Here is a 23970-nt window from a genome sequence, read left to right on the forward strand (position 1 = left end):
GCTTGCGAGCATATTTTCACATGTAAATCAAAAAAAGAAAAAAATAAGATAAAAATTGACTATCTTTTTTTACTTGGTCCACTGTCTAAAACCGGATCGAGAGTAATGGCGGGGAGGAGAGAATTTTTTTTATTCGCTATATTTCCACCCCAAATACACTGCACTATAAAAGAGAATATTAGTGCACCACGAAAGAGAGTGATATGGTGTTAGAGTAAACTAGTATTTTAGATCCATAATTTTCTAACACGATTTGCAGAAGACATGAATTCAAAATTGGAACACTAATTAATAAAATTACATACTCCCTCCACACACATACTGGAAAAATAGTTAAATATGCTCTCATGTGACTTAATCTTTCTCGACTAACAATTAATTTAACATGCTCGCATGTAAAAGTCCATCGCTTTTTCTACGCATGCAAATCCAGTGGCCCAATGTTGCCTACGCAGGGTGCATTGCACGCCCACAATCTCACATGTCCTTGATCATGCTCACCGAGGAGTGATTTATGCTATCTTAACTGCATTGTTTCTTCCAGCGAAGTATCACGAAGTCAAGACACAAACACGACATATTTTTTCCGATGATATGAAAAACTAAAGACGAAATGGAGGGAAAAATCATGAAAATAATCACCAACATTTGATTTTTAAATGTTAAAGATAGATGAACGAAACAAAAACGCTAGAGCACTTATTAGTTCTCCATTTGAATTTCGAAGGATTTGGAATTGATGAAAATGATTAGAAAAAATAATCTGTAGAGCTTTATATCTTACCTCGCGTTGGTAAATTAGGATCGAGCCGTTACTCTTATTATTTTGTCTGTTTAGTTTACGTAGGATCACGTAAAGCTGGAACTCCGCTTTCAATCTAAGAATGCGAAAACAGAATCCTATGCCGCCGTCGTCTTCCGAAAGGGCCACCACTTGCCATCCAACTCTTCTCCCCCGGCCCCGCAGTTCGATCTCGATTCTCGACGTTCTTCGGCATCGGCGCCCGCCGTCCCGTCTCGCTCGCTCGTTCTCTGTCGTCTTCTCCGCGTCTCCGGCGAGGCTGCGCCGACATCAGTACTCGCCGCAGATAGAGGGGGAAGGAGATGGACCCGGAGCTTTTGGAGCTGCAGCGGCAGCTGGAGGCGGCGCAGAGCGCGCGGTCGAGCGTACGGCTGTCCGAGCGGAACGTGGTAGAGCTGGTGCAGAAGCTGCAGGAGCGCGGCATCATCGATTTCGACCTCCTCCACACCACCTCCGGGAAGGAGTACATCACATCCGTACGCCCTCTCCCGCCCTCGCCTGCCTCATCATTATCCTCTAATTTTGGGGGGAGTAAATAACCTAGTCTGAGATTTGGGGGTTAAGGATGTGAACATGGCGCCTAGGCAGGATCTGTTTCCTCTCCACTTTCGCGGTTTGTAGCAAAGTAGTTCCAAAGTAGTGAAGCCCATGTGAACTTGTTCCGGTGGAATAGGTGTTTTTAGTTGGGTATTGAGTGATATATGGAGGAAACCCGTAGATTGGTTTCAGCGTTCACAAGGAACTGAGCAAGATTTATTCTCTAGCATATTTTCACTGGGGTTAGCAGGCATAAGAGATTCCTATCCAGTAGCATATTTTGATGTCTCTACTAGCAGGTTAAGAGTCCTTGTTGAATTTAATCTAGAAACTGCTATTGTATATTTATCTTTTTCAGTTCAGTTCAAAGCACCTGCTTGATTGACAATTCATTGTTTTTAGCTGATGAGTGGTCAACTATGGTGTGGCAGGACCATTTGAAGCATGAAATTAAGATGGAGATCAAGAAGCAAGGCCGTGCATCCTTAGTTGACCTGTCAGATACCCTGGGGGTAGATCTTTACCACGTCGAGAGGCAGTCACAGAAGGTTGTCTCAGATGATCCCACTCTAATGTTGATAAATGGTGAGATCATGTCACAATCTTACTGGGACACTGTGACAGAAGAGATAAATGAGAAGCTGCAGGAGCGCAGCCAGATTGCCTTGGCTGAGATTGCTGCTCAGCTGCATATTGGATCAGATCTCGTCATCAGTATCCTCGAGCCTCGGCTTGGAACTATTGTAAGCTTCTCATGTGTCTTTTTTTGGTAGCAGTAGTTCATTTGTCGCTGTTCTGTATTTTGAATTCAATAATCTCGATGCAACCTGCCATTTCAAGAACTATGAATTAGCTGCTTTAAATGGATCAGCTCTTAGAAGAACCATTAGATACTTTTAGGCAGTACTGCATGCATTTAGTCTATTTCTATTCTGTGCTTCAGATCACAGGTCATTGGCATTTGTCTTCCCAAATCTGATGCTTAGGGTCAGAACATTTCATTGATTTCCCCATGTTCTAACACTATAAGATAATTAAATCTCCCTGTTGCAATATGTCATTTTCAAAGTTTACACATATGCCATTTAAGAGAACTTTTGCATATGTTATGCTACTATTATTTCCCTCCTTCCAGGTGAAAGGAAGGCTAGAAGGTGGACAGCTATACACTCCAGCTTATGTCTCACGAATTACTGCCATGGTCCGTGGTGCGGCAAGGGGTATAACAGTTCCAACAAACTTGCCATCTGTATGGAACTCTTTACAGCAACAGCTTCAGGAGATGCATGGTGCTAGTGGAGTTTCTGTGGAAGGTTCATTCTTCCAGTCCATTTTCAATGGTTTGCTAAAAGAAGGTGCTGTACTGGGATCAATTCGTGCAGGAGGGCAGTGGACACCAGCTGTAAGATCTGCAATTGTTTAATTGATATTCTTAACTCTTAAACTGTGTTTAACATCTTGTGTTTTGCTTCTCTTTAGGTTTTTGCCCATGCTCAAAAGGAGAGTGTCGATGCTTTTTTCTCACAGGTTGAGATATTTGCAACTTACATTCTATCCCTTTATTTCAGTATATGTTAGATTCAGAGTATTTTGAGCTAGTGGCACAATTAGACTTTACAGAAGAAAATGTGTATGGACCTAGATAAGACCTAAACTAAACGTGTATTGCTTTTGCATTTAAATGCGCGCGCGCGCACATTTTATCTTGTTAGTAGTACTTAAATCTCCATGTATAGTATTTAACACAACCACCTTTATTTTTATCACATACTATGCATTATTGTCATGCATCATCTCCTTTGTATGACTTGTTCATTTTTGTGTACAGAACTCTTACATTGGGTATGACGTGCTTCAGAAACTTGCAATTCCTCAGCCTAAACAGTACTTGGAGGTACTTGAGCCTGCCAATACGCGCTTCCTGTCCAAGTCATCTTTATTTGCCTATATTGTTTATCTAATTATTTTTCTATAGGCCCGATATCCAGATGGTATTGCACTGGATGCTGTTTTTGTTCATCCTTCTGTGGTTGATATGCTCGATACTGCTGTTGGTGATGCAATTGAGAACGGACACTGGTACTGTTAGATTTCATCTCTCAATAGTTAATTGTGTTTTTTCACTGCTATCTACTATGAGCACCTAACTTGACACATATTACACAAATAAGCCACTTTGTTCTCTTTGATTCTCTCCCAATGCACATGGTGTTTAACTAACAAACAGGCTGTGATGTAACATCATAGTAGAGGAGGAAATGATGTAAAATGATCAAGTGATAACGAGTTGTGGAAACAGATTGTCTAGTAACTTTAGTTCACTTTGCAGTAATTAACAAATTTATGTTCACTGAAACAGCTGGGATTCAAAAGACACTATCTACAATTTTGAGTAGCATCATTATCTCTTTTGCAGCATTTTCCTAGTTGACTGTAATTACTCTGTTTTGCTGCCATGCCAAGTACATTTTTGGTTTCAGGATTGATTCTCTTTCAGTCCTTCCATCATATATTAGTGGCCCTGATGCAACCAAAATTTTGTCCATCTGTCCATCTCTGCAGAAGGCTATCAAGGTGGGTACCTTTAAGTAGTTCAAGTTGTAGGTTTTTGATGATGACCAAACATCTTTCTTTTGCAGTCTTCTAAAGCAGTGGTATTTGGAGAATCATGTGTCTTTAGTAATGTGTTTATCAAGGTGAGTCCTCAAGGCTTCATGACCTTGCGATAACCTTCCTTGAAGTTGTCTGCTATTTGTATTTTATACCATTACAGCTTCTGAATTAATGCAATGTACCTTCTTTTGTGAACAACAGGGTATTTTTGATCGACTTGAGAAAGATATGGACTCGTTTGGCATTAGACACAGTTTTGGTCAAGGAAGGCCTGTGAATATGAATCTGGGTAGCGAGCACAAGACAGGATCTGGTCAGTACTCGGACACAAAAGATCTTGGTGACAATGACACTAGCAGTACTGGTGTTTCATCAGACAGAGGGTCAAAGAAGAAAAGGGGGAAAGGGACAGGGTCTACCAAAGGTGGATCACTTGAAAAGGATGATGACAATGGAGAAAGTATTCCTGTTAAGGGCAAGAAAGCTCATAGGAAAAACAAGGATGCTGGTTCATCAGGCGATGTAAAACACGGTGGTAAAAAAGCACCAGAGAAAATGAAAGATGAGAGTGCAAACATATTTCCTGATGAATTAATAGAGCAAAAGGTTTTGGCTGTTGCTCCAGAGTTAGAAGAGTTGGGAGGTCAGGAATTAGATCAATATTTACAATAGTTTCTATTGAGTTGATGTGATTCTAAAATATTTCTAAATGTTTAAATGAATGTTAGGCTCTGACGACTCAAATGCCCCGCTTAAATTGTTATCTTCTCACTTGAGGCCAATGCTTGTTGACTCATGGATGAAGAAACGGAACACTATGCTGTCAGGAAATGCTGAAAGGAGGCGGAACTTGCTTGATAATCTGCAGAAGCAGATAGATGAGGTAACCAACTTATGCATCCATTTACACATAGGTTTCTTTTTGTACTGCCCCTTTTTTTAAAAAAGTTTCCTAGGTAGCTGTCTTGGAATTGTTGATCTTCTTAGATATATGTATTGCCTCGCGATTTTATGTCAGTGCTGCTCTATTCTAATTTACAAACTGTTTTTCTACATTTCTGTACCCTTTTATAATGCTAAATCTCGTGACCATTTCGATGATACTGTCATATATTCTTCTTCTGCTGTTTTTTATAGTGGAATTCTTTGTCTATTGTGATCAGGCTGTCCTGGATATGCAACTCTATGAAAAAGCTTTGGATGTATTTGAGGATGACCCTGCTACTTCTGTAAGCTGCCATATGCATCATTCTCACAGAGAGAAGTTCGGGTGCACCCGGCCCTTGGGGTGCTCCCGTGCACCTGGCCGGGTGCATCCGTAGGATGCACTATCAACGCTCCAGATGCATGTACTGTGTGATGCATGTTTTACATTTTAGCCCCCGTGTTTTTTACGAATCCAACCCGCCGTCCAAAAATCTCGTGCATCTGGAGCGTTGATGGTGCATCCGACGGATGCACCTGGCCGGGTGCACCCGAACTTCTCTCCATTCTCACAAGTTTGCTTGTTTCTCAATTAGTTATGAGCATTTACGTATGTTCCTTTTTGTTATCGTTTTTTCCCCTTGTTGCAGGGTATACTACACAAGCATCTGCTAAGAAGCATGGGCATTCCAATAGTTGACAAAGTTTTGATTACATTGGTAATCTTTATACTCCTGCTCATGCACACATATTTTTCAGCAAAATTGTTTTTTTTTTTGGGAATAGTTTCTTTGCCGTATTATGGTTGTGCTTCCACAGTTTATGCTGCTCTAGCTGTTTTACTCTATGGTGTTTTATTGTTTGATGAACTAGAGAAGTTTGTAGCTTCTAGTTCAGCTTTGAATCATTCAGAGGTTCTTTAGAGTTAGTTCTCTGACTATTGCATATACTTTGCACTGACCTATCAATAGGCTAAGGACAGCAAATTGAAGAATGGAATGGAGGTTGAGGATAGTGAAGAAGAGCACGTTCAATTGAGCACTGCTGACCGAACCTCTCTGGTATAGTTAACCTATTTTTTATTCTATCACGTACTTCATTTGGTCTAAGCTATGGACTTACTCTCCGTTGTAAATGCAAAATATTCAGGCCAAGGACCTTCCTGGTGCATTGTCATTGAAAGCTCAAGCTTTAATCGAAGCATTGGAGGGAAAGGTTTAGCTTTAATTATGAACTACAATCTGTCATATTTATTGAAGTCCTGAATTTTGTATTTCTTTGACATCTTCCATAATGTGTAACAGGTAAAATTCTGGTAACACGCTAGCAGTTGCATGGTAGCACCTATCAGTTGTGCATAGGCTTTTGACAATTAACATAAGAGAAACTATCATCGAAGCAATGAAGTTATCTCTTCAGAAGTTCTTCAGTGGTGGAACCTCGAGGCGAAACAGGGTCTCCTGCCGCCCCCCCCCCCCCCCCCCAAAAAAAAAAAAAAGCTAAAATTTTCCTAAGAATAATACTAGCCTAGTAGGTTTTACCTTCTATACGCTGACTGGATCTGGATACTAGGTTTGTGCATTAACTATAAGCTCCACCACTGAATATGGTTCAGTGCCATACTTTCAAGATGCCATATGCCAATTTCGTAGAATACAGTAGCAAATCTGTAGTTGCTCGTATTGTGCTTATATCCTTTAATACGTACTGCTCGTATTCTATTTTCTAATACCAGGTAGAATGAATATGAAACCTGTATCCAGAAAAGGTATCCATACACAAACATAAGTGTTGAATTTGTTCTTAGTATATCATGTAACAAAAGGTTGTCCAATGGTTTATGTTTGATGAAATCATACTTATGAGATATTTAGCATACCTAACAACTAAACTGCTATATATGATTGCATCATCAAATCTACACATTTTCAAACATGTCAGTGTAGTTCTTATTGTCTAACACCAATAAAAGATGAGTTTGCTGTCTTGGTATATAAATGAAGCTGCTTAACACCAAATATCAGCTGGAATTTATGCTCCGTTCTAACCTTCTATGTATAATTCGTGGCAGAGATTTGATTCATTTATGGATGCCTTAAGAGATATACTGGAGGAAAGGTTAACACTTAATGTTTGCTACTGTAACCCGTATTTTCTTAATTATCTATGTGCTTATTCATTTTTTGTTAGCAGTGGCTTGACATTTAAGAAGCTTGATAAAAGATTAGAGAGGTCAATGCTGCATTCCTATCGCAAGGTATGTTTTTTGGCTTTCTGGACTGCACAACAGCGTTCATAGAACTGGCACGAACCGGTTGGTTCCTTGCAATCAAATACAAGAACAGGTTTCCAAATTTTAGGCAGCTCATGCCCTGAACCACATGCATCCCATTTGATCTGCCAATTCGTGAGGAGTGTGCATATTATCACTCATCAGATATGCATATAATCCAAACTCAAATTATGAAAAGCTCAATTTGAAAGTTTGGCTCTGGGATAGCTGGAACCATTCTTGTAGGGTTTTGGAAACTGTTCTGCTGTAGTGCTTTTTCTTTGTTTGAAATTTTCTGTATCTGACTCAAAAATAGTTTGTTGAGATCCACATATTGGGGGCCCTTGAACGTACACTGCTTCTTATGTATTGGGCTCAGAACTATTCACAAAAAAAAAATGTATTCGGCTCAGAATAGTGCAAGCACAAGTACCAGAACACATGTCAATATCTCCAGGAGAAGAATGTTGTAAAGATCGTTAGATAGGTAGCTATGATGTTTAGAGTTTAGACTGTTGAAGGTATTGCATGTGTGAAAACATATACAGTGTACTGAATAAAGAATTTGGTATTTGCCTGGAATGTTAATTATTTTTTATTCCAAATTTCAAGTGCTAATTGTTTATTAACTGTGGTATATGCAATGAACTCAGGACTTGACAGCTCAAGTTTCTTCGGAGAATGATCCCGTTTCCTTTCTTCCAAAAGTCGTTGCTTTACTTTTTCTGCAGGTTTGTTTCATTATGCCTTTTCTTCCTTTTATTTCTCAAATCTTATTCTATATTCTTATATTGATCTGAGTTGCATCCTATCTTAATATTTCGTAGGCATATAATAAGGCACTTCAGGCACCAGGCCGTGCTGTTGGTGCTGTTATCACACTGCTGAAGGTAGTTACAAGTACTCTGACTTCCATTTGGCTTTTAGATACACTTATGCAGTTGTGGCATAATACGATCTTTTTAGCAATAGTAACTGCAGATGGTAGATTCATGATGCATTTGCTTGACACATTGTTCTGAATATTTATCATTTGGCTTCCTGAAGAATTTTGTCCCACATCTCATAATGATAAACTTCTTTCTCAACTTTTTATTTTCCCTGGGAAAAGTAGCTTCTACAAATTTGTGTGTTATGCACTCAGCTTAGATTTGTTATCACAAATGAGGCCAAAAATTGCTGATTGTTAGAAGTAGCTAGACAACTATTGGTTACTTCCTGTCTTTGCACGAGAGCACATAGAGGAAGGGTTGGTTCTCACAGTAGATATCCATAAGACTGCAGGTCTGCATGTATTTCTCCTTTTAGTTCGTAAATGAGGATCAAATACTTGGACTCAGTGAACATGCATTCCCTCTTTGTTTGTCAGGAACTGCCTGGTCCCAAAAATTCTTCTAGCTGGTCTTATTTAGTTCAATTTTTGTCTGTATTGTCTAAGTTTGGAATCATCGCCAATGTGCATAATCCATTGAAATAGCATTACAAGTACCTTGATTACCCTGCGGCATATTAGATTCTTGTTTTTAGTGTTCAGTTGGTTGAGCTTTTAAACATTTATAGAATCTGGATGCTCAAACTTCTCATGTGATGCTGTATGTCTCATGTGTAGATTAAATTTTGATGAAAACATAATCTGTGTCCCTGATTGTACCACTCTGCCATTTTGCAGGATAAGCTGCCAGCTTCAACTTTCAAGGTATTGGCTGATTATCACAGTACTACAGTGAAACTTCTAGCACTACAGGCTGCTGCCACTGATGATGTAAGTCCACTTAAACAATTGCCAACTTATATATTCATGCTTTTGCATTGGAGGAAGAATTTTGACCATGCGCACGTACACAATGCGCCCCCTAGCAGGCTAGGGTTCCCATGTATTCATGAACACCATCACCCTACGCGGAGGTGGATCCATATATATTTACCGACTACTACTGTTATTCTGCATGCTTTATCGTTCATGAGCATGATGTTTGAACAATTAACAATCTTCTTGGACGGGGACGAAGTAAAAGCATGAACTTGTACCGTGCCTTTGTCCTGTAGGAAGAAGATTGCACATCAGACCGAATGCGAGAGAAGAAGGACGATCTTGAAGAAAGGCTGATGCCGGAACTGAAATCCCTGGTCCTCGGCACAGCTACGGCGCATGCTTGCTGACCCATGTCTGCGTACATACACAGAGCAACCCTCAGCTTAAAAGCTTTCTTTGCACTCGTCTCTTGCATTTTCACAGTTTGGAAGAGAGAAAAGCAGAACTGACCCGCTGATTGTAAGAATCCTTGTTTGTACTACCGTATTCATTCCTGCACTCCAGGGGTTCTATAGTGACAACAGAATTATCCTATCATGTAATGAAGAATATATAGTGGAAGTTCAGATCACATTTGGTAGCAGAAGAGATGCCTAGTTTACTACTGAATCCAGAAGTGTTCGGGATTTTAAGCTGAGAAAACCATTTCATCAATTTCCTGCCCTTCCGGGCCTTGCAGCGGAGGTTGTTCCAGGCCTTTTAATCCGGGATCCTTTGGGCTCCTGGTCCCGGCAAATAGAAAGCTTTTCTACAGCTCAGCTTGATACTGCTGTGCTGAAAGCCTGAAACACAGCAGTGTTATACCTGTTCTTGCATAAAGCCTATGCAATTGAAGAACAAACAGCATGCGGTTCAGTGGCATAATTTTGCTAAGAGCACTACATAAAGGCACAAATTTTCCTAAAAAAAGAGCAAAGGCATAATTTGTTGGAAAACTTATAGCCATAGATTGCTGATGATTATATTCTGATAACCGAAATGGATTCATATATGTTGCTTTCCAAGCCGTTCGCATCAGGGGCAATTCTTTGCCCCCGCGCAAGCCGCAAATGACAATTCGTAGCACACACAAACCGCCTGAAACTTTGAGCCAATGTTGTTCAAGAAGTGCGGGTTGGTGCACCCTGCACACAATGCAGAACAGAACGCTGCAAGCATGCGTCAGTGTCTACAGCGTGGCATCGTCGGCGTTGCAACGTTTCCTTCCTCTTGTCGGCGTTCCAGAAGACCAGAACAGAGCAGTGAGCATAGCGTTCGTGCACGATGACGCGCTGAGCTTCTAATCTAGCTCGCGGCGGCACCGGTGAGCATGAGCAGGCATTATGCAAGAACAGATATGACATTGCGACGGCAGAGCTTCATGGGCAGCAGCTTGGGCGGAGGGGCACAAAGGATCGCATGAGAGGGGTGAGGCTCTCCAATCTCTGCAGCTGCAGGACGGGACGGCTGACACCTCCTCCGTCGGCTGTGAATGGGCACGCCGCCACGCTCAGAACATCCCCACGCGCTCTTAATTCTCATTTTGTTGATACACCGTTGCATTAATAATGTTCAGAATGATAGTCCCATTTCACTTTTCACGGGAAGAGTAGTTTGTGTTCAAAAAAGATTTTTCACGGGAAGAAAAGGTTTGTGGTTTGTAGTATTCATCAGTTCAGATTCTGATCATAATGCATAATGTAGCATGCATATGAGAAGCGAGAAAAACTATCACTGCATGTTAGCGGAAGCCAAACATTTCTGAATGTTTGCAGAAATGCAGAGTGCACTGTGCACACACAGTCACACATAACTCAGAAGGAAGGAAAAGGGGGAGCAAAAATCGGTTTGAAATCAAAATAGGTTGACCACTCATTACCAGGAGCTGCACTTGCAGGATCGCCACGTGCAGTGCAGGTGAACCATGCCGGCATGCCCTGCTGCGAGTGCGAGGCTGCAGGAGGACGCCGACAGCTCCATGACAGGGACGAGTTGCGTCTGTCCCGGCATCCTCATCAGCCGCCCGGCGTGGCAGCCGGAAGCTGTCGGCGCCAGCGGCGCGCTGTCACGAATCTCCTCCCGGCGACGCTTCATGAAGCGCGAGATGCTCCTGATCTCGAATCGGGACTACTCCCCGGCGTGATTCCGACGGAGAAGCCACCATGGAGGGATCATATATAGGAGAATCTAGCGGAGGATCACGAGAAGGCGAAGGCGAGGATCTCCGGTGAGTCCACGCCGGCGGCCGGCGGCGGACGCCATGGACGTGACAGATCGACGGAGGAGGACAGCAGGCGCAAATGAGGGACGAAATTGAAAAATGTCATCCGAGATAGGGGGTTTTGTGGAACTAATTGGATCGCGATCCAATTTAGGGGGCTTTATGTAAATATTTGGATCGCGGAGAATAATTGCGATCCAAATGAGGGCTATTCTGTAAAACCGCTCCCACTCCCCTCCTCCCGCCGCCCGCCGACGGCCGGCGTTGATGGTGAGCTAGTGGGCCTTCTGTGCTCGTCTCGCTGTTGTCCATCGCCAACTGCTTCTTCTTCTGCTTCCTGTTGCTCTCTTTGCGCGCCTTGTCCTTGCGACCATGGTTTGCAGCGCCGCCGACCCCGCTGCTCTCCGGCTCGCCGCCGCTGGGCACGGGCTGCTGCTTGTCCTGGTGAGGAGATCCCACATGTTGGCGCTCTCCTTGATGCCACCGCCGCCTGCTCCCGCCATCTCGCCGGTCGTCGGTCCACGTACGATCGGGGTCGCAGCAGCAACAATAAGGCACCTCCGATCATCACCTTCCTGCACGGGTACAACTGTACAAGAAGAGAAGAGGACTGATGAGCACAACAATATGACTGAAAACATGCATGGAATGAACTGTTTACAGATTCAGCATTGTTGCCATACTGGGCTTAATGGTTCCAAACTCTTTTTTGTATATCTTTCAGGTTCGATCCACATGTTTCTCAAGGAATTATTGCTGGAGCATCACGGAAGGAGATACTGCAACAATGAATCGCCAGCGGAAGCTGATTCCTTGTCTATTCCTCACGTGTCTTCTGAAGTTGAGTTGAGAGCGGTCGTCGTCAGTTCAGTTCCGATTCCTGATCACGCTGCACAGTAATGCCTGCCCCAAGATTAATCAATCTGAAAAGGCCACCCTTCCTCATTCTTGTTTCAGTTATATACCGGTGCCTCAGGCAAGTTCTTGAAAAAAAAAACTTTTCACCTGAAGAAAAGGTTCGTATTTTCGGATTCGGATCAGGTCTCCTCGGCGGCCACCTTGCAAGCGCCGACCTGATCAAGGATTCAACACAGCAGCAGGCATCGATTAGATTGTAACAGATAGATGTGGCGCACGCAGGCACATTGTAAATTCCTGACGCGCAGGCAGGAAAAGAGGGGAGGAAGGGAAGGGGAACGGATCATCCGACGCGGCGGCCAGGCCAATCCGGTTTGTCAGCTCTGCCGTACCCGCAATGAGTCACCACTTGACATGGTGGTGGCGAACTGATCTTGAACCAAAACAATCTGGGCTGCTGGCAAATGGTTGCGCAATGGTCCACGATACATGACCTCCCGTTCCTCACGCCGCGCCGGTCCTCTTGAGGAACGTGAGCATGCGTCAGCGTCTGCAGCGGCAGCACAGGGGACGTTGCAACGTTTCCTTCCCGGCGTTGCAGAACAGAACAGGTGCCAGCCGTCGGGCCGGCGCGGCGGGCGACGACGGATGGCATGAGAGGCCGAGGTGAGGAGGCTGTCCGACTCCGGTATCTGAAGCTGCAGGACCTACACGGAATGGATGACACAGCCTGCATCGGCTGTGAATGCGCACGCTCAGAACACCCCATACGCCCCGGCCGCCGCCTTCATCGGACTCGACGCGAACTCCTCCTCTCACGGAGCACGGACACGGCCGCACGGTCCATGGCATGAGGAATTTGTAACCTTCGTTCTCCCTCTCCGACCGTGAACGGTCGAACAGGTCCCGGCCTCTTACGACGCACCGCGATCCCTCCGGCCGGTCGGGGAAGGGCACGGCCGCCCATCACGATACCGCCGCTGGCCGGGCGTCCCGTGGGACCTGCCGGAGGCCTCCAGCATGGCGAACGAGACGGCTCCAGGGGCGGAGCGGCCGGAACGCGGCGGCGCGGCGGTGGGACGGCGGTCCCGGGGGTGGACGGTAAATGAAATACCGTCCACCCCTGGGTGGTTCTCAGCCGTCGGATCGCACATCTACGGACCATATTAGCGTCCGGGGTAATTACAAGGGAGCACGGAGCACCACACCTCCTCCCTTCCAGGTCGCACCGCACCGTGTTGGCGTTCGGCGGGCCGTCTCCCGCCAAGCGGAAGCTTCTAGAACCTTCGCGGCGAGATGGTGCTGCTGCACGTGAAGTCGGCGGCGCCCGCCGCCTCCTCGTCGTCGCCGGACGCAGACGAGGGGACGGAGTTCCTGTACGAGTGCGCCGCCTCCGCGGCCGTCGCCGACGTCGCTGTCGCCATCGGCGCGCTCGCCGGCCTCCAGACCCGCCTCCTCTCCCTCTGCCGCCGACTCCGAGGTGAGGGACTTTACGCAGACCCCGTCGTCTTAGCTCTCGTCTTGGGGACGCGGATCAAAAAGTACTGACGCGGCGTGGCTGCTTCTGCGATCTGCAGCGAGGTGTGCGGATGCTGGTGCGGGTGCGACTGGCGAGCTCGAGAGGGCGCTAGACGAGGCCGAGGCCTACGCCTCCAAGGTCAGCATTCCCCTCGCACTTTTCTCCCACACTTCGACTCGATAATTTATGCTTAGTTTGATACGGGGTCACTTGAATCAGATGGTAACTGCGTTGCTTGATTTTTCAACCTGTTTCTTAGAAGTTGGAATTGGATGAAACTATTGCAGCTTGTGCATTTGGTAGTTCAAGTATGTGTTATATTGTTGGAAAGAGTACACTAGACTTGACGAGTGAACTCCATACAGCCAATGGAGCATACAGTACTGCTCGCTGCTTCAGTCGCTGACAAAATGAAATGTGTGCTAATTTTACTGGTGGGGTACCATAAAAATGTGTTGCTGGGTTCAGTGCTGCTATGCTTGAGGCCAATTCCATTTTTTTTTGTAGTTACAAAAATTGAAAAAAATAAGTGACATGTCCATTTCAGGAGCTGAGTCACATTCAGTATTCCTTTCAAAAAAGAATGTTCTATTCAGTATTTTCGTCATATAAACTGTTCTGTATCTCTGAAAGGTAATAATTTTAGATTGGGAAAAGAAAGCATAGGCCTTTTGTTTATCATTTTCTTAAACAATGCCATGTGCAAGTAATTTGTAACTTGTACGCATGATATGCGATTTCAATCAAATTTAACAAATGCACAGTGGAGAAGATAAACTTTCAGAGCCTGCATACTGAACGTGAACGAGAGTTTGACAGGTCTCTGAATTTTCCTACAGGAGCAAGTGCAGCATAACAGATTCCTGTCCCCTCGTGCTCTAAGGGAACATATCAAGAATATTGAGAAGAAATGTGCTTCTGCTCTACAAGAACCTCCAGAGGCATTGAGTCTGCAAGAATCATCATCAGGTAACACATGTGTTTGCAATTTTTTCTAAGATTAAAAAAGAACATGCACATCCAATAGTTCAGCATCAAAGTTGAATTTATCAATTCATTGGTTGTTCTTCCTTTTTTGTAGCTTTGCTTTACCTGTATTTGAACCCTTCATGAAGTGCATTAACCTTGATATTAGTTCCAGCATCCAAATAAAAAAACTTCTTCGATGAGGAACAGTTGCATTGAATGGCCTCTACTTATGATGAATTATATCTTCTATGCGATTCTCAGACAACAAGCATGAGAGGATACAGCTTTGGTGGGCTGGAAAAGAGTTAGCCATGGACCACAAGCTATGCGACTATATTGGTGTTAATGATAAAACAAAGGTAACATTGCATCCACAGTGCAAGAATGATTGCTTCACTTAGTTATTGTCTTTTACATTTTCACAATCTATGCAGATTGTCGTCAAGCTAACGCAAGCTCATGATGAGCGTTAATTGTGCTTCTGACCCTACAATGCGATCCCAGTGTTGGTTACCTCTTGGATAGTATGTGCAGGCAGTCCCTGTAAGATAACATTTGATTTTCATGAGCAACCATCATTTCATCCGTGTTAACTGAAAATATGTATAAATGCTTGACAACTATAGCAATAACTTGTACGATTTACCATCGCAGAGTTTGGTTCCTTATGTGTGCTATGTGCCAGTTATCCCCTTCTAAAATGTTTTAAAATTAGCATGAGCTAGTGTCCTGTTCATCTGCAGCACTTCCAAGTATAACTGACAACAAACACCATAATACCTATGGAGTTTGCTTGTGATGACTTCATCCACACGATTTAAAGATGCTTCCTAATGCAAGTATGCGGAAGTTGCTAAATAGGAAAATGGTTCATGCATTGCTCTTTAATTTTGTTATACTTTGGGTCAAGATGTTTACTTTGATTGATGGAATACTGTGTGTTAGAGCCCAAATTACTCAGGTTTGCCTCCTTGCACAAACTTAGAGGTGCATATTAATGGCTGGGTGCAATCATGCGAATCACTTCGAAGCTGTTTTTTCCTTTGGAGGGAGATGATGTTGAATTCAACAGCAGGAATGGAACTCAGATTACTTTAACGGACAAAGTCACATCCTGCCCACGACATAAAGTAAGAACAGCAAACCACCTAGGGCTTAACCAATGCGCACACTTAAGCTCATATTAGAGATCTGAATCTAGCCATTATTTAATAGGAAATTAGGAGGGACATTGTTAAACACAATGGTCTCCCATTCACATTATGTACCAGGTAGGCTGTAGATTGGGGTCGGTGAAAGCTTGACTTCAGAGTTTGTTTTCTGTATGGAGAACTGGAACCTAAGAATATGTTACCAGCGACAGCTTGTTAGTAGTATTTGTAGGTTTCTAACTGTAAAGGAGACACTGGAAGATCATTCGATCTCTTATTCTATTATATCCCATCAAATTAGTGAATAGTATAATACAGTTATTTTGCGATATAGTTTGTCACTCTTGATGATGTTCTTATTTGATTCTGTTTTTTGGGGGACAAACTAGAGAGTCGTGCTGAGAAAAGTAATCCAGCCTGTCTAGCGTTGCAGCCTAGAAATGGGGCACCTGTGTTTCATCGGGCTCAACTTTGGCTGCTGTATACTTGTATTCAGTTATATACCGAGGCTTGTTTGTCCTCTTATGCATGTCTCCTAATTTCCCAAGAATAAACACTCACTGCAGAGCAAAAGGTGTGCTAACCTCATTTGGGTATCTGGTTTTCTATGTCAGTAGATGACTTTACCCCCACTGACTACAGTCAGCTTGCAGACAGATAAAGATGGTTGTTGCATCTCTTTAAACCCTGGACAAATTTTAACACAATCACATCATTTTTTGAGAAAAATCCTTGATTATGGCATCAGTGAAGATTTTGTTTCATCGATCTCCTGTTTATTTCTGGATGGTTATTTTAGAAGGGAAATCTTCCTGGATGACCAGCTTTTGAGAATCCAGACTACTTTTGAGTTCCTGCAACAGACCACCCAGCTTCACAATGTGAAAACTTGCACGTGACATTTGGTCGGGTCGGCAGCTGAAAGGAATTCTTGTGCTTTGGTTGAAGAACCGGCAAATGTTCCCCGTGGGAACCAGCACTGTTTGGTGTCATCGCCAGGCAATGGTTTTGGCGTGTCTCACCAAGGATAAACCCTGTCCAGATTACTTTAAACTAGCCTACTGTTGAGTTTTGGAGCCACCTCCTAACAAAATTTTATGAAAATATTCTGATGTTTGGCAGCTTGGATCCAGGAATCAAACAAACGAAGAAGTTGGTGCCTCTCCTGCCTGCATGCTACAGGTGGAATCCTTTTCGTCAGATTTCTTGTCTTTTCATGGTAGAAGAAAAATGGATTTGTACTTGGTATTTTTCTCTCTAATAGTTTGCTATGTAGCATGAAACTTTGATGCCTACCCTGCTGCCATGCTGCTGTATTTCTGCAAACAAATAAAATACAGTACAGTACCATACCTTGGTCGATTTGTTCAGGGAAACGCCTGTCTGTTACTGTATGCATTTTTTAAACTCCCATCTTTGACCTGCCAGTCAAACCATCTTCTGCTCTTTCTGGCGTCTACTGCAATGCTCCAAGATGGTAGCAGGAAATCCAATGCTCTTCTGCTCCATCTGCCAACTTCTTGGTCCTGGTCTTGCAAAAGTTTTTTTAGTTAACAATGGTCAATTCGTGGCCAACTTTGATGTCTAACTGCACATTTGCCCTGTTTTTCAGCTTGTTAGGAATCAAAATAAATGCACTATGCAATTGTCCATCTTTTGAACAATTGGGTAGCCCTATGGCCGCTTGGCCCATTTCTGAATTTGCTCTGCATTCGATCTGAGGACTTGCTTCATGTTCATGTCTAAAAGACAACAGTCATGCTCCATGATCATGACCTAGTTATTCGCTAAGGATGCACACGAACCAAAGTGGTGCTGCCAGTGCCAGTACACCAGGCTTTTGCCGCTTTTTCCAGTTTGTTGTGATTGCAAATCTCTCTCATTCACCTTTCTTCTCCCTCATCCTGAACACCAGAAACAGAAAGGTGAAACCTTTTTTCAGTGGCTGGCCACTTTTAACAGGGCCAGCTCTCTTGCCTTTTCCTCATCTCCTCTGAGAAGATTCTTTGGTTTGTTACGTTGTTGCAGGCTGATGGTTTGCCCCATTCCGTCCATCCATATGGTGGTGCTGTGCTGCCGTTGCTCAAGCCTGTGGCTGTGTCTTTTGAGTTTTGACAGTAGCCACTCGCACATGCACAAGGATGGATGGATGGTGAAGGAATCTTTGGGGTTTGTATTGCGCTCTGTTCTCTGACCCTTTCTGTGGCTCGTCTGTGCCCGTGCTCATGATCCGGGCCTCTTGTGCTTGTTGGATTGTTTGCATGACCCATCCCAATCAGATCAGAAGACAAGCCATGGTGGGGGAGGAGAGCTGTGAGCTGAGAACTGGTGATCATTCAGCTCAAAGGTGCTCGCCTTTTCAGTGCCCAATACTACTGGTTTGTAGCTGTTCCAGGCAACCCCCCCCCCCCCCCCCCCCAACCAAAAAAAAAACAAAAACAAAAAGGTGCACCTCCAATTCACAAGAAATGGTGAATCTAACAAGAGCACAAACATTCAAATGCTTTGGCTTCTTTTAGAAAGAAAAAGGGAAAAGAAAACAGTCAAATGCGCATTCCTAATCTATTGCAGGTTTGCCTAACACTCCTTTCCTTTTGCTGATCTGTTTGTGGACTGCATCATTTGGAGGATCTGATGGGACCATAATCTTGTCTGGCAGAGTTCCTTGAAAGCATCATGTTGGCAAAAGCCCAAGCATCCGCAAACGATTTTATGGAGTACACCGACTCTTCCAAAGCTTTGTTTCGAAGCCAAGGGAACGGGGAGATCATCTCAGAGGTGCGCCGTAGCGTGGAAGAAGATGGCAATGGCGTAGCTGGTAGTGGTACGTGCAGAGAGCTCTGCTTTTGCAGTTAATACGCAGTTAAGCTTGGAGAGCTTGAGTGCTCTACACTCTTCAGAGTAGAGACTACAGAGGTAGGTGGAAGCACTGGATCCCATTCACTACAACAACCAGACTTGATTTGTACAGAGAAGTATGGTATGGTCAAGCGGCGTACTTGGGGTGGAATCAAATCTGCCACCAAGTCAGTGCCACCCTTGCACCATTTACTCACACACTGTGCACTACCCTACCTCCCCAAACAATGGAGTGAGAGCACGAGCAGGAGCAGAAGCTCCGGGGAAGAGATTAGAGGTGGAGAAGAATGGAGCAGAGGAGGAAAAGGAAACGAACCACCAAGATCCACAGCTCAAATGAGGAAATTCTTTGCTCCAAGAATATCACAAAGAATTTGACAGGGAAAAGAATCACAGCACATTGCGTCCTCAACAGCAATCCACAGCACATTGCTCATCTTCACAAGCAAAAAGAAACAAAAGAATGTTGCTTTGATCCATGTCATTGATGCCAACCCATCGCATCTCAGCCCCTGCACATCTCCTGCCGCCTCTCCTGCGCCACCTCGCCGGCGGTGACGGAGGAGGCCCTGGGAGTATTCGTCACCGAGTAGAACATGACGTCGCTCACGCTCCTCCGCGCCGAGACCACCATCCCCGGCTGCAGCAGCTGGGACCGCTTGCAGTGCGCGATGGCGCCCTGGATGGCGCCTTCCTCCGACCCGGCGCTGCTGCTCCGCTTCAGCGCCGGCGCCGCCGGCGCAGCCGCCCGGAAGAAGAACCCGTTGGCATTGCCGCAGGACGGCGTCGATGAAGACGACGAGGACGACGAGGAGCACAGCGGCGAGGTCCCCGGCGCCTTGGTCGCCACCAGCCGCACCCGCCGGATGATGCCGGAGAAGGACTTGCGGTGGTGGCACACCTCCTCCTGGTCCAGGACGCTCCCCCTCGCGCTGACGCTGCCGATGCCATTGCCATTGGCCGTGCCGTCGACGACGATGTCGCTCGGCGTCGGCCTTGCCAGGAAGAAGGACCTGATGTACTCCCTCGACGCCCACCGCTTCACCACCTTGAGCTTCTTAGCCCAAGACGGCTTCTTGGCCGCGCACGCCTTGCCGGCCGCGGCGGCGTCTCCGCCCTCCGATGCCGCATCCGATTCCACTTCCCTCTTATCGACGACCCCTTGCAGCGTCTGCGCCGGCTGCTGCTCCTGGAGCAGCCTCTGCACGAGCTGCAGCCGCGGCGGCAGGTGGAGCGGCAGCAGGTTGCCCTTGTAGAAGAGCTCGTCGGCGGGGGACGCGAACGCCGGCTCCCTGAGCTTGGTGCTGCCGGCTGCGGTGCTCTGGAACTCGAAGCGTGGAGAGGAGGGCGGCATCGGCGTGGCGGCCGGGGTGAGGTCCATGTCGATGTAGTCGTCCTGGATCACCATTGTGGGCGGCCTCGCCATTGCTGATGGAATGGCAGTGCCAGCTTTGGAGCTTGGTTGGAGTTTGGGAGGGAGGAGGGGGGATTGGAATTTTGGAGGGATGAAGACACTCAAGACAGTGAGGTGTGGTAGATGACTCTTCAGACTTCAGAGAGATGGGAGATGGTTTATAGGGTTTTGGGCTGTTCGTGTCCTTGTGCAGTTTGTGTTGTTGGGCAGGGGAATGGAGTTATCAGATATGGAAACTTGCAATTATGGAAATGCAAATGCAGATGCAGGGAGGTTATTGCAGTGATCTGGCAAGAGAGGAGTGCGTGAGGCTCTGTTCTGTTATGTCTCTCTCTTGCAAGCTACTGAAATAGAAGTGGCTCTGATGATGATGAATCGGTTAGGATCACGTTGCTTTTGCTTGGCTCATTTTGGGTTGGCATTTGTAGTTTTGGGTTTTGGTTTGGCAAATTGGCCCCTCCTCATCTTTTCTCTTTGATGGACTGTGTTGCTGGTAGGAGGCAAAGCGTGGCACAAGACCAGCTGCTCTTATTATGCGTTCTTTATATCTAACTAATCCTTGTTCTTCTTTATTGGATGGAATTTTCAGCTTATACACAAACAACTCTCTCATTAGTACATGTAAATGGTGTATGCTTGATGCTTTATCGGAACAAATCTTTTGGTGATGGCAGTAAAACAGTGAATTGTTCCCTCTGGCAAGTCATGCCCATCAAACCTTTGTCGCAGGGATAACACGGCATTCGATTCAATTCAATGCGATGCCGGCCTTGTTTCTGACCGAACCGTGCCCATGCTACCAAGGAAAGGAGGAGCAGAGGAGGCTTGCAGCAAGCAAAGGCAACGAGTGTGGCGTGGCTCAACGTTCCAGGACTGAAAGGCAGGCGGTCAAAAGAGACTCCAACGGTTAAAGATGCAGCAGGGCACTTAGTGTTAAGACGGTACTGTTAGTCGGTAAAACCACCGCCTGGATGGGATGGTAATAAGCTTTCCGAAAGCCTGGCGTGGCATTGGCAGAACTCCAGTCTCCAACCAAACCAAATCATCACCATGTCCATGTTTGATGTTTCTCTCTCACACACATCAGACACATGCAGCAATGCAAATGCAATGGTGGCCAGTGGCCACCAACCGGGGAGAGAGATGGGTTTGCTCTGCTCGCTTGTTTCTTATCTTTATCCCTTCCCTTGGACTGATGTTACAGTGGGGGGGTTAAAGTTAAACATGCTTTTATCTCACTACTCTACTGTTGGGGGGTGCACAGCACAGGGTGCTTATTAAAAGTTGCAGTAGGCATGTTCATTCCAGTCACAAGAGGGAAGTTAAAACTTTGTTTGACCAGCCTTTGGCCTTGCTCTCGTGTCTGGTCCAGTTCCAGTCCAAAAGGCAACCCTTGCCTAGCCTAGATAGCTGTGCACCTGCACCCCTCTGGAGCAGGACAAGGAGTGTGTGACTCACTCCCACACACTGTGCACGACCACTTGGTTTAGTGTTTACTAGTCTGAGCCCATAATTTTTAGGATTAACTAACCCATTGTTTAAGCCGGATTAGTATCTAAAAGCTAAGAGGGAGAGAGCACCAGTCCTCCTAGTACTGTTAACATATTGCTAGTAAGCTGGATTAGTATCTACTACCAGTAGTTTATTTGTATGTGAAGACTGTCAGGGAGTGACCTTAGTATGATAATGATTCAGCCCATAAGATTGAGATTGCACTAGGATTCGAGATCCATGCCAACGAAGGCAATGGATTGCCTATGCTTTTTTTTTTCCTTCTTTCAAAACAGCAACTGTTTTGCATATAATTCTTTTTTTTTCCCTTTGAAGCAAGCAGTTGTTTTATGCTTGGCAGGTAGCAACAACCTGTGGCTTTGGAGCCAATCAAGATATCTGGAACACTTTTGCTGCCCTCCTTTCATTTCAAGCAAGAAAAAGAGGAGATCAGTTTATGTTGTAGCGCCCAAATAAAACAAAATAGCATAGTGATCTTGCCACTTGGCCTAGGTTGTAATTTGATTCGAGATCAACCTCAGTACTTGCTACGAATACGTGCAGTTTAGGCTTTCTTGCTTTCGAAAAGGAGTGCAGTTTAGAGTTTTAGACCACGCCAGAACCCTCGTCTTTACTTTCTTTCATCTTACCAGGTGTGTGAGTGTGTCCAGCACACCACTGATGATCTAGAAGCAGTCGGCCGTCGAAGTACTGGCTGACGAAACAAGTTGCTTGTGGACACTACGTAGTTCTTTTTGCTCACGTTTCTTTTCTTTTAAAATGTGGTCATGGTTTATTTGTAGGGAATATTCAGAACCTGCAGCAAACTTATTCGCTGCTTACATTGGTAGCAAGAAAAAAAAATTGTGTGGTGAATTGGTGATGCTCTATGTCTGTTGGAGTTCATGACCACACATGTTGCAATGGGAATGGGCGGGTAAAGTTATGTTTACCATAAGAAGAACAAAGAAAAATTCATCATGATCTTTTTAGAGTTCTTTGAAGTTTGAATGTATGCACAAGGATTTGAATTATGGTAGGTGAAGGCACCCACCCACAAACTTCATCACAACACCACACCAAATGTGCTCTAGGAGTTTGATTTGAGTTCACATCATCACATGGAGAGTAACCTCCTTATAGGTATGCATCATTTTCTTGTAGTCTCTTAGTTATATTGACACGGGCTCCAAAACGCGTCCTCCAATAGGACACTTTACCTAGCAATACATATGAACTGAAGACAACTCAAAAACACTACTTTTTTATGATCAGAGGAAACAGTACCAATTTGAATGGAGTCATGGAAAGAAGACAATTTTGAATCGAGAATACACGGATCGTGTTCCTAACACTTGTTTCGCGTAACACACAGCTTGAACTGTGTCACTCGTATGACACCACAGACTAGTGAAGATCAGGTGCCATTGTATTGTAACTTTCTCGTATAAAAAATGTGCATCACATGCCTCTTATTAAGAGTGTGAAAAAAGGACCTAGATATGACAATGCTGAGAACGGATGGACACAATCATCGTCTGATTGACAGTGCCCAAGGCTTTCTTGGTTACTGCCACTACCACCAACGGAGTAGTGAGTGACTACTGACTAGGGGGGAGAAAGCTGGTAGGCTGCCTAGAGTCAGGGACAGCCCAAGGTGTGGAGTGGTCGGCAGCGTCTAGTCCTATCTACAAGCATAGGAGTCGAATTCATTTGAGCAGCGAGCAGCGGCATTGGGTTGGTCTGGTTGGTTGGTCCCGTCCCTTCTTCGTCGTCGTCGTCCGCCGCCCTATCTCGAAGAGGGCCTTGTTTCCTGTGTTGGGATGAATTGGGCCCACGATACGAGCTGGGCTGAGAAGCAGGGCGAGTGGGCTTTTATGTCCTCTTTAGCCAATGCAATTCCAGCAGCCTGGAGTGTACTAGGCGGAATTTTATCCTCCTCTGACGCTTGACAGGGGCACTCTTCAGACTCTAAAAAAAACGGACAGAATCTGCCTTCTTGCACCGTAGCATAGCATGGACAGAGTCACGATGGATCCAGTAGCATGGAACCACCATACGTCCATACTGCGGCCGCAGCGGTGAAGCCGAAACCGTTGGACGAGTACAGAGCTGCCGCAGCTGCTGACAAGGGAAAACGAACAAGGATGCAAGATCCGCTGCCGAACTCTGCTGTCCTAACCTAATCTACGCATGGGGTTCTCGTCCTCTCACGTCCCCCGCCCGACTTGCGTCCGATTCCGTCCAGCTCCCAGCCCAACAACCATAGCAAGGCTCATTCCCAGTTCCTCATCGCAAAACGCAAAGCAAACTGCTTGCAGCTGGCTCTGCATGCATGAGCTGTCCAAATAGACTGGGGACTGGACCCAACCACAACTGCCCCTGCCCAACTTGCACAGCCGCACATGCCTGCCCGTCTGGACCTCACCTGAAGAGGAATAAGGATTAGCGGTTGGGGATTGCTGTGATCGATCCATCGATCTCTGCATGTTCATCACATCATTTTCTTTTTTTGCTGTTGCAGGGTTCAGGCAACGAAATCCGGGGA

The 23970-nt window shown here is 45.3% G+C and overlaps 3 protein-coding genes across 5 annotated transcripts; 2 read left to right on the forward strand and 1 right to left on the reverse strand.

Annotated features, from left to right (window-relative positions):
• The first annotated feature begins 937 nt into the window (after nucleotides 1–937).
• LOC101755640 (E3 UFM1-protein ligase 1 homolog) lies at nucleotides 938–9615 on the forward strand. Of its 3 annotated transcripts, none has more exons than XM_004960245.3 (20): nucleotides 939–1278; nucleotides 1771–2082; nucleotides 2475–2741; nucleotides 2819–2866; nucleotides 3168–3233; nucleotides 3315–3418; nucleotides 3820–3913; nucleotides 3979–4035; nucleotides 4154–4595; nucleotides 4681–4835; nucleotides 5116–5181; nucleotides 5527–5595; nucleotides 5848–5937; nucleotides 6026–6091; nucleotides 6948–6994; nucleotides 7070–7133; nucleotides 7802–7879; nucleotides 7976–8038; nucleotides 8818–8910; nucleotides 9195–9615. In XM_004960245.3, the coding sequence occupies exons 1-20, from the start codon at nucleotides 1105–1107 to the stop codon at nucleotides 9306–9308; spliced, it is 2469 nt and encodes an 822-aa protein (XP_004960302.1). In that variant the 5' UTR covers nucleotides 939–1104; the 3' UTR covers nucleotides 9309–9615. The 3 variants fall into 3 exon arrangements, with proteins under 3 accessions (XP_004960303.1, XP_004960302.1, XP_022680846.1); XM_022825111.1 differs by lacking the exon at nucleotides 939–1278 and having other exon boundaries at nucleotides 1771–1887; nucleotides 1964–2082; XM_004960246.3 differs by lacking the exons at nucleotides 6948–6994; nucleotides 7070–7133; nucleotides 7802–7879; ... (1 more) ...; nucleotides 8818–8910; nucleotides 9195–9615 and adding an exon at nucleotides 6181–6329 and having other exon boundaries at nucleotides 938–1278.
• A 3603-nt stretch (nucleotides 9616–13218) lies between these two features.
• On the forward strand, nucleotides 13219–15184 carry LOC101756581 (UPF0769 protein C21orf59 homolog). Its single transcript, XM_004960248.4, has 5 exons — nucleotides 13219–13499; nucleotides 13597–13676; nucleotides 14378–14507; nucleotides 14769–14866; nucleotides 14942–15184. Exons 1-5 carry the CDS (start codon nucleotides 13316–13318, stop codon nucleotides 14978–14980), a joined length of 531 nt encoding a protein of 176 aa, XP_004960305.1. The 5' UTR covers nucleotides 13219–13315; the 3' UTR covers nucleotides 14981–15184.
• Nucleotides 15185–18597: 3413 nt separating this feature from the next.
• Nucleotides 18598–20537, reverse strand: LOC101756998 (probable membrane-associated kinase regulator 3). Its single transcript, XM_004960249.3, has one exon. It carries the CDS (start codon nucleotides 19941–19943, stop codon nucleotides 19023–19025), a length of 921 nt encoding a protein of 306 aa, XP_004960306.1. The 5' UTR covers nucleotides 19944–20537; the 3' UTR covers nucleotides 18598–19022.
• Nucleotides 20538–23970: the final 3433 nt, after the last annotated feature.

Source organism: Setaria italica, chromosome III (assembly GCF_000263155.2).
Source record: "Setaria italica strain Yugu1 chromosome III, Setaria_italica_v2.0, whole genome shotgun sequence".
NCBI classification, from domain to species: domain Eukaryota; kingdom Viridiplantae; phylum Streptophyta; class Magnoliopsida; order Poales; family Poaceae; genus Setaria; species Setaria italica.

Excerpts from the sequence above, each read along its gene's own strand:
- LOC101756998 (XM_004960249.3), bottom strand. The coding sequence starts at position 19,943 with ATGGCGAGGCCGCCCACAATGGTGATCCAGGACGACTACATCGACATG.
- LOC101755640 (XM_004960245.3), top strand. The coding sequence starts at position 1,105 with ATGGACCCGGAGCTTTTGGAGCTGCAGCGGCAGCTGGAGGCGGCGCAG. Across the intron at positions 3,419-3,819 it reads GCAATTGAGAACGGACACTG|GATTGATTCTCTTTCAGTCC; the intron begins GTACTGTTAGAT and ends TTTTGGTTTCAG. Across the intron at positions 8,039-8,817 it reads CTGTTATCACACTGCTGAAG|GATAAGCTGCCAGCTTCAAC; the intron begins GTAGTTACAAGT and ends GCCATTTTGCAG.
- LOC101756581 (XM_004960248.4), top strand. The coding sequence starts at position 13,316 with ATGGTGCTGCTGCACGTGAAGTCGGCGGCGCCCGCCGCCTCCTCGTCG. Across the intron at positions 13,500-13,596 it reads CCTCTGCCGCCGACTCCGAG|CGAGGTGTGCGGATGCTGGT; the intron begins GTGAGGGACTTT and ends TGCGATCTGCAG. Across the intron at positions 14,867-14,941 it reads GTGTTAATGATAAAACAAAG|ATTGTCGTCAAGCTAACGCA; the intron begins GTAACATTGCAT and ends CAATCTATGCAG.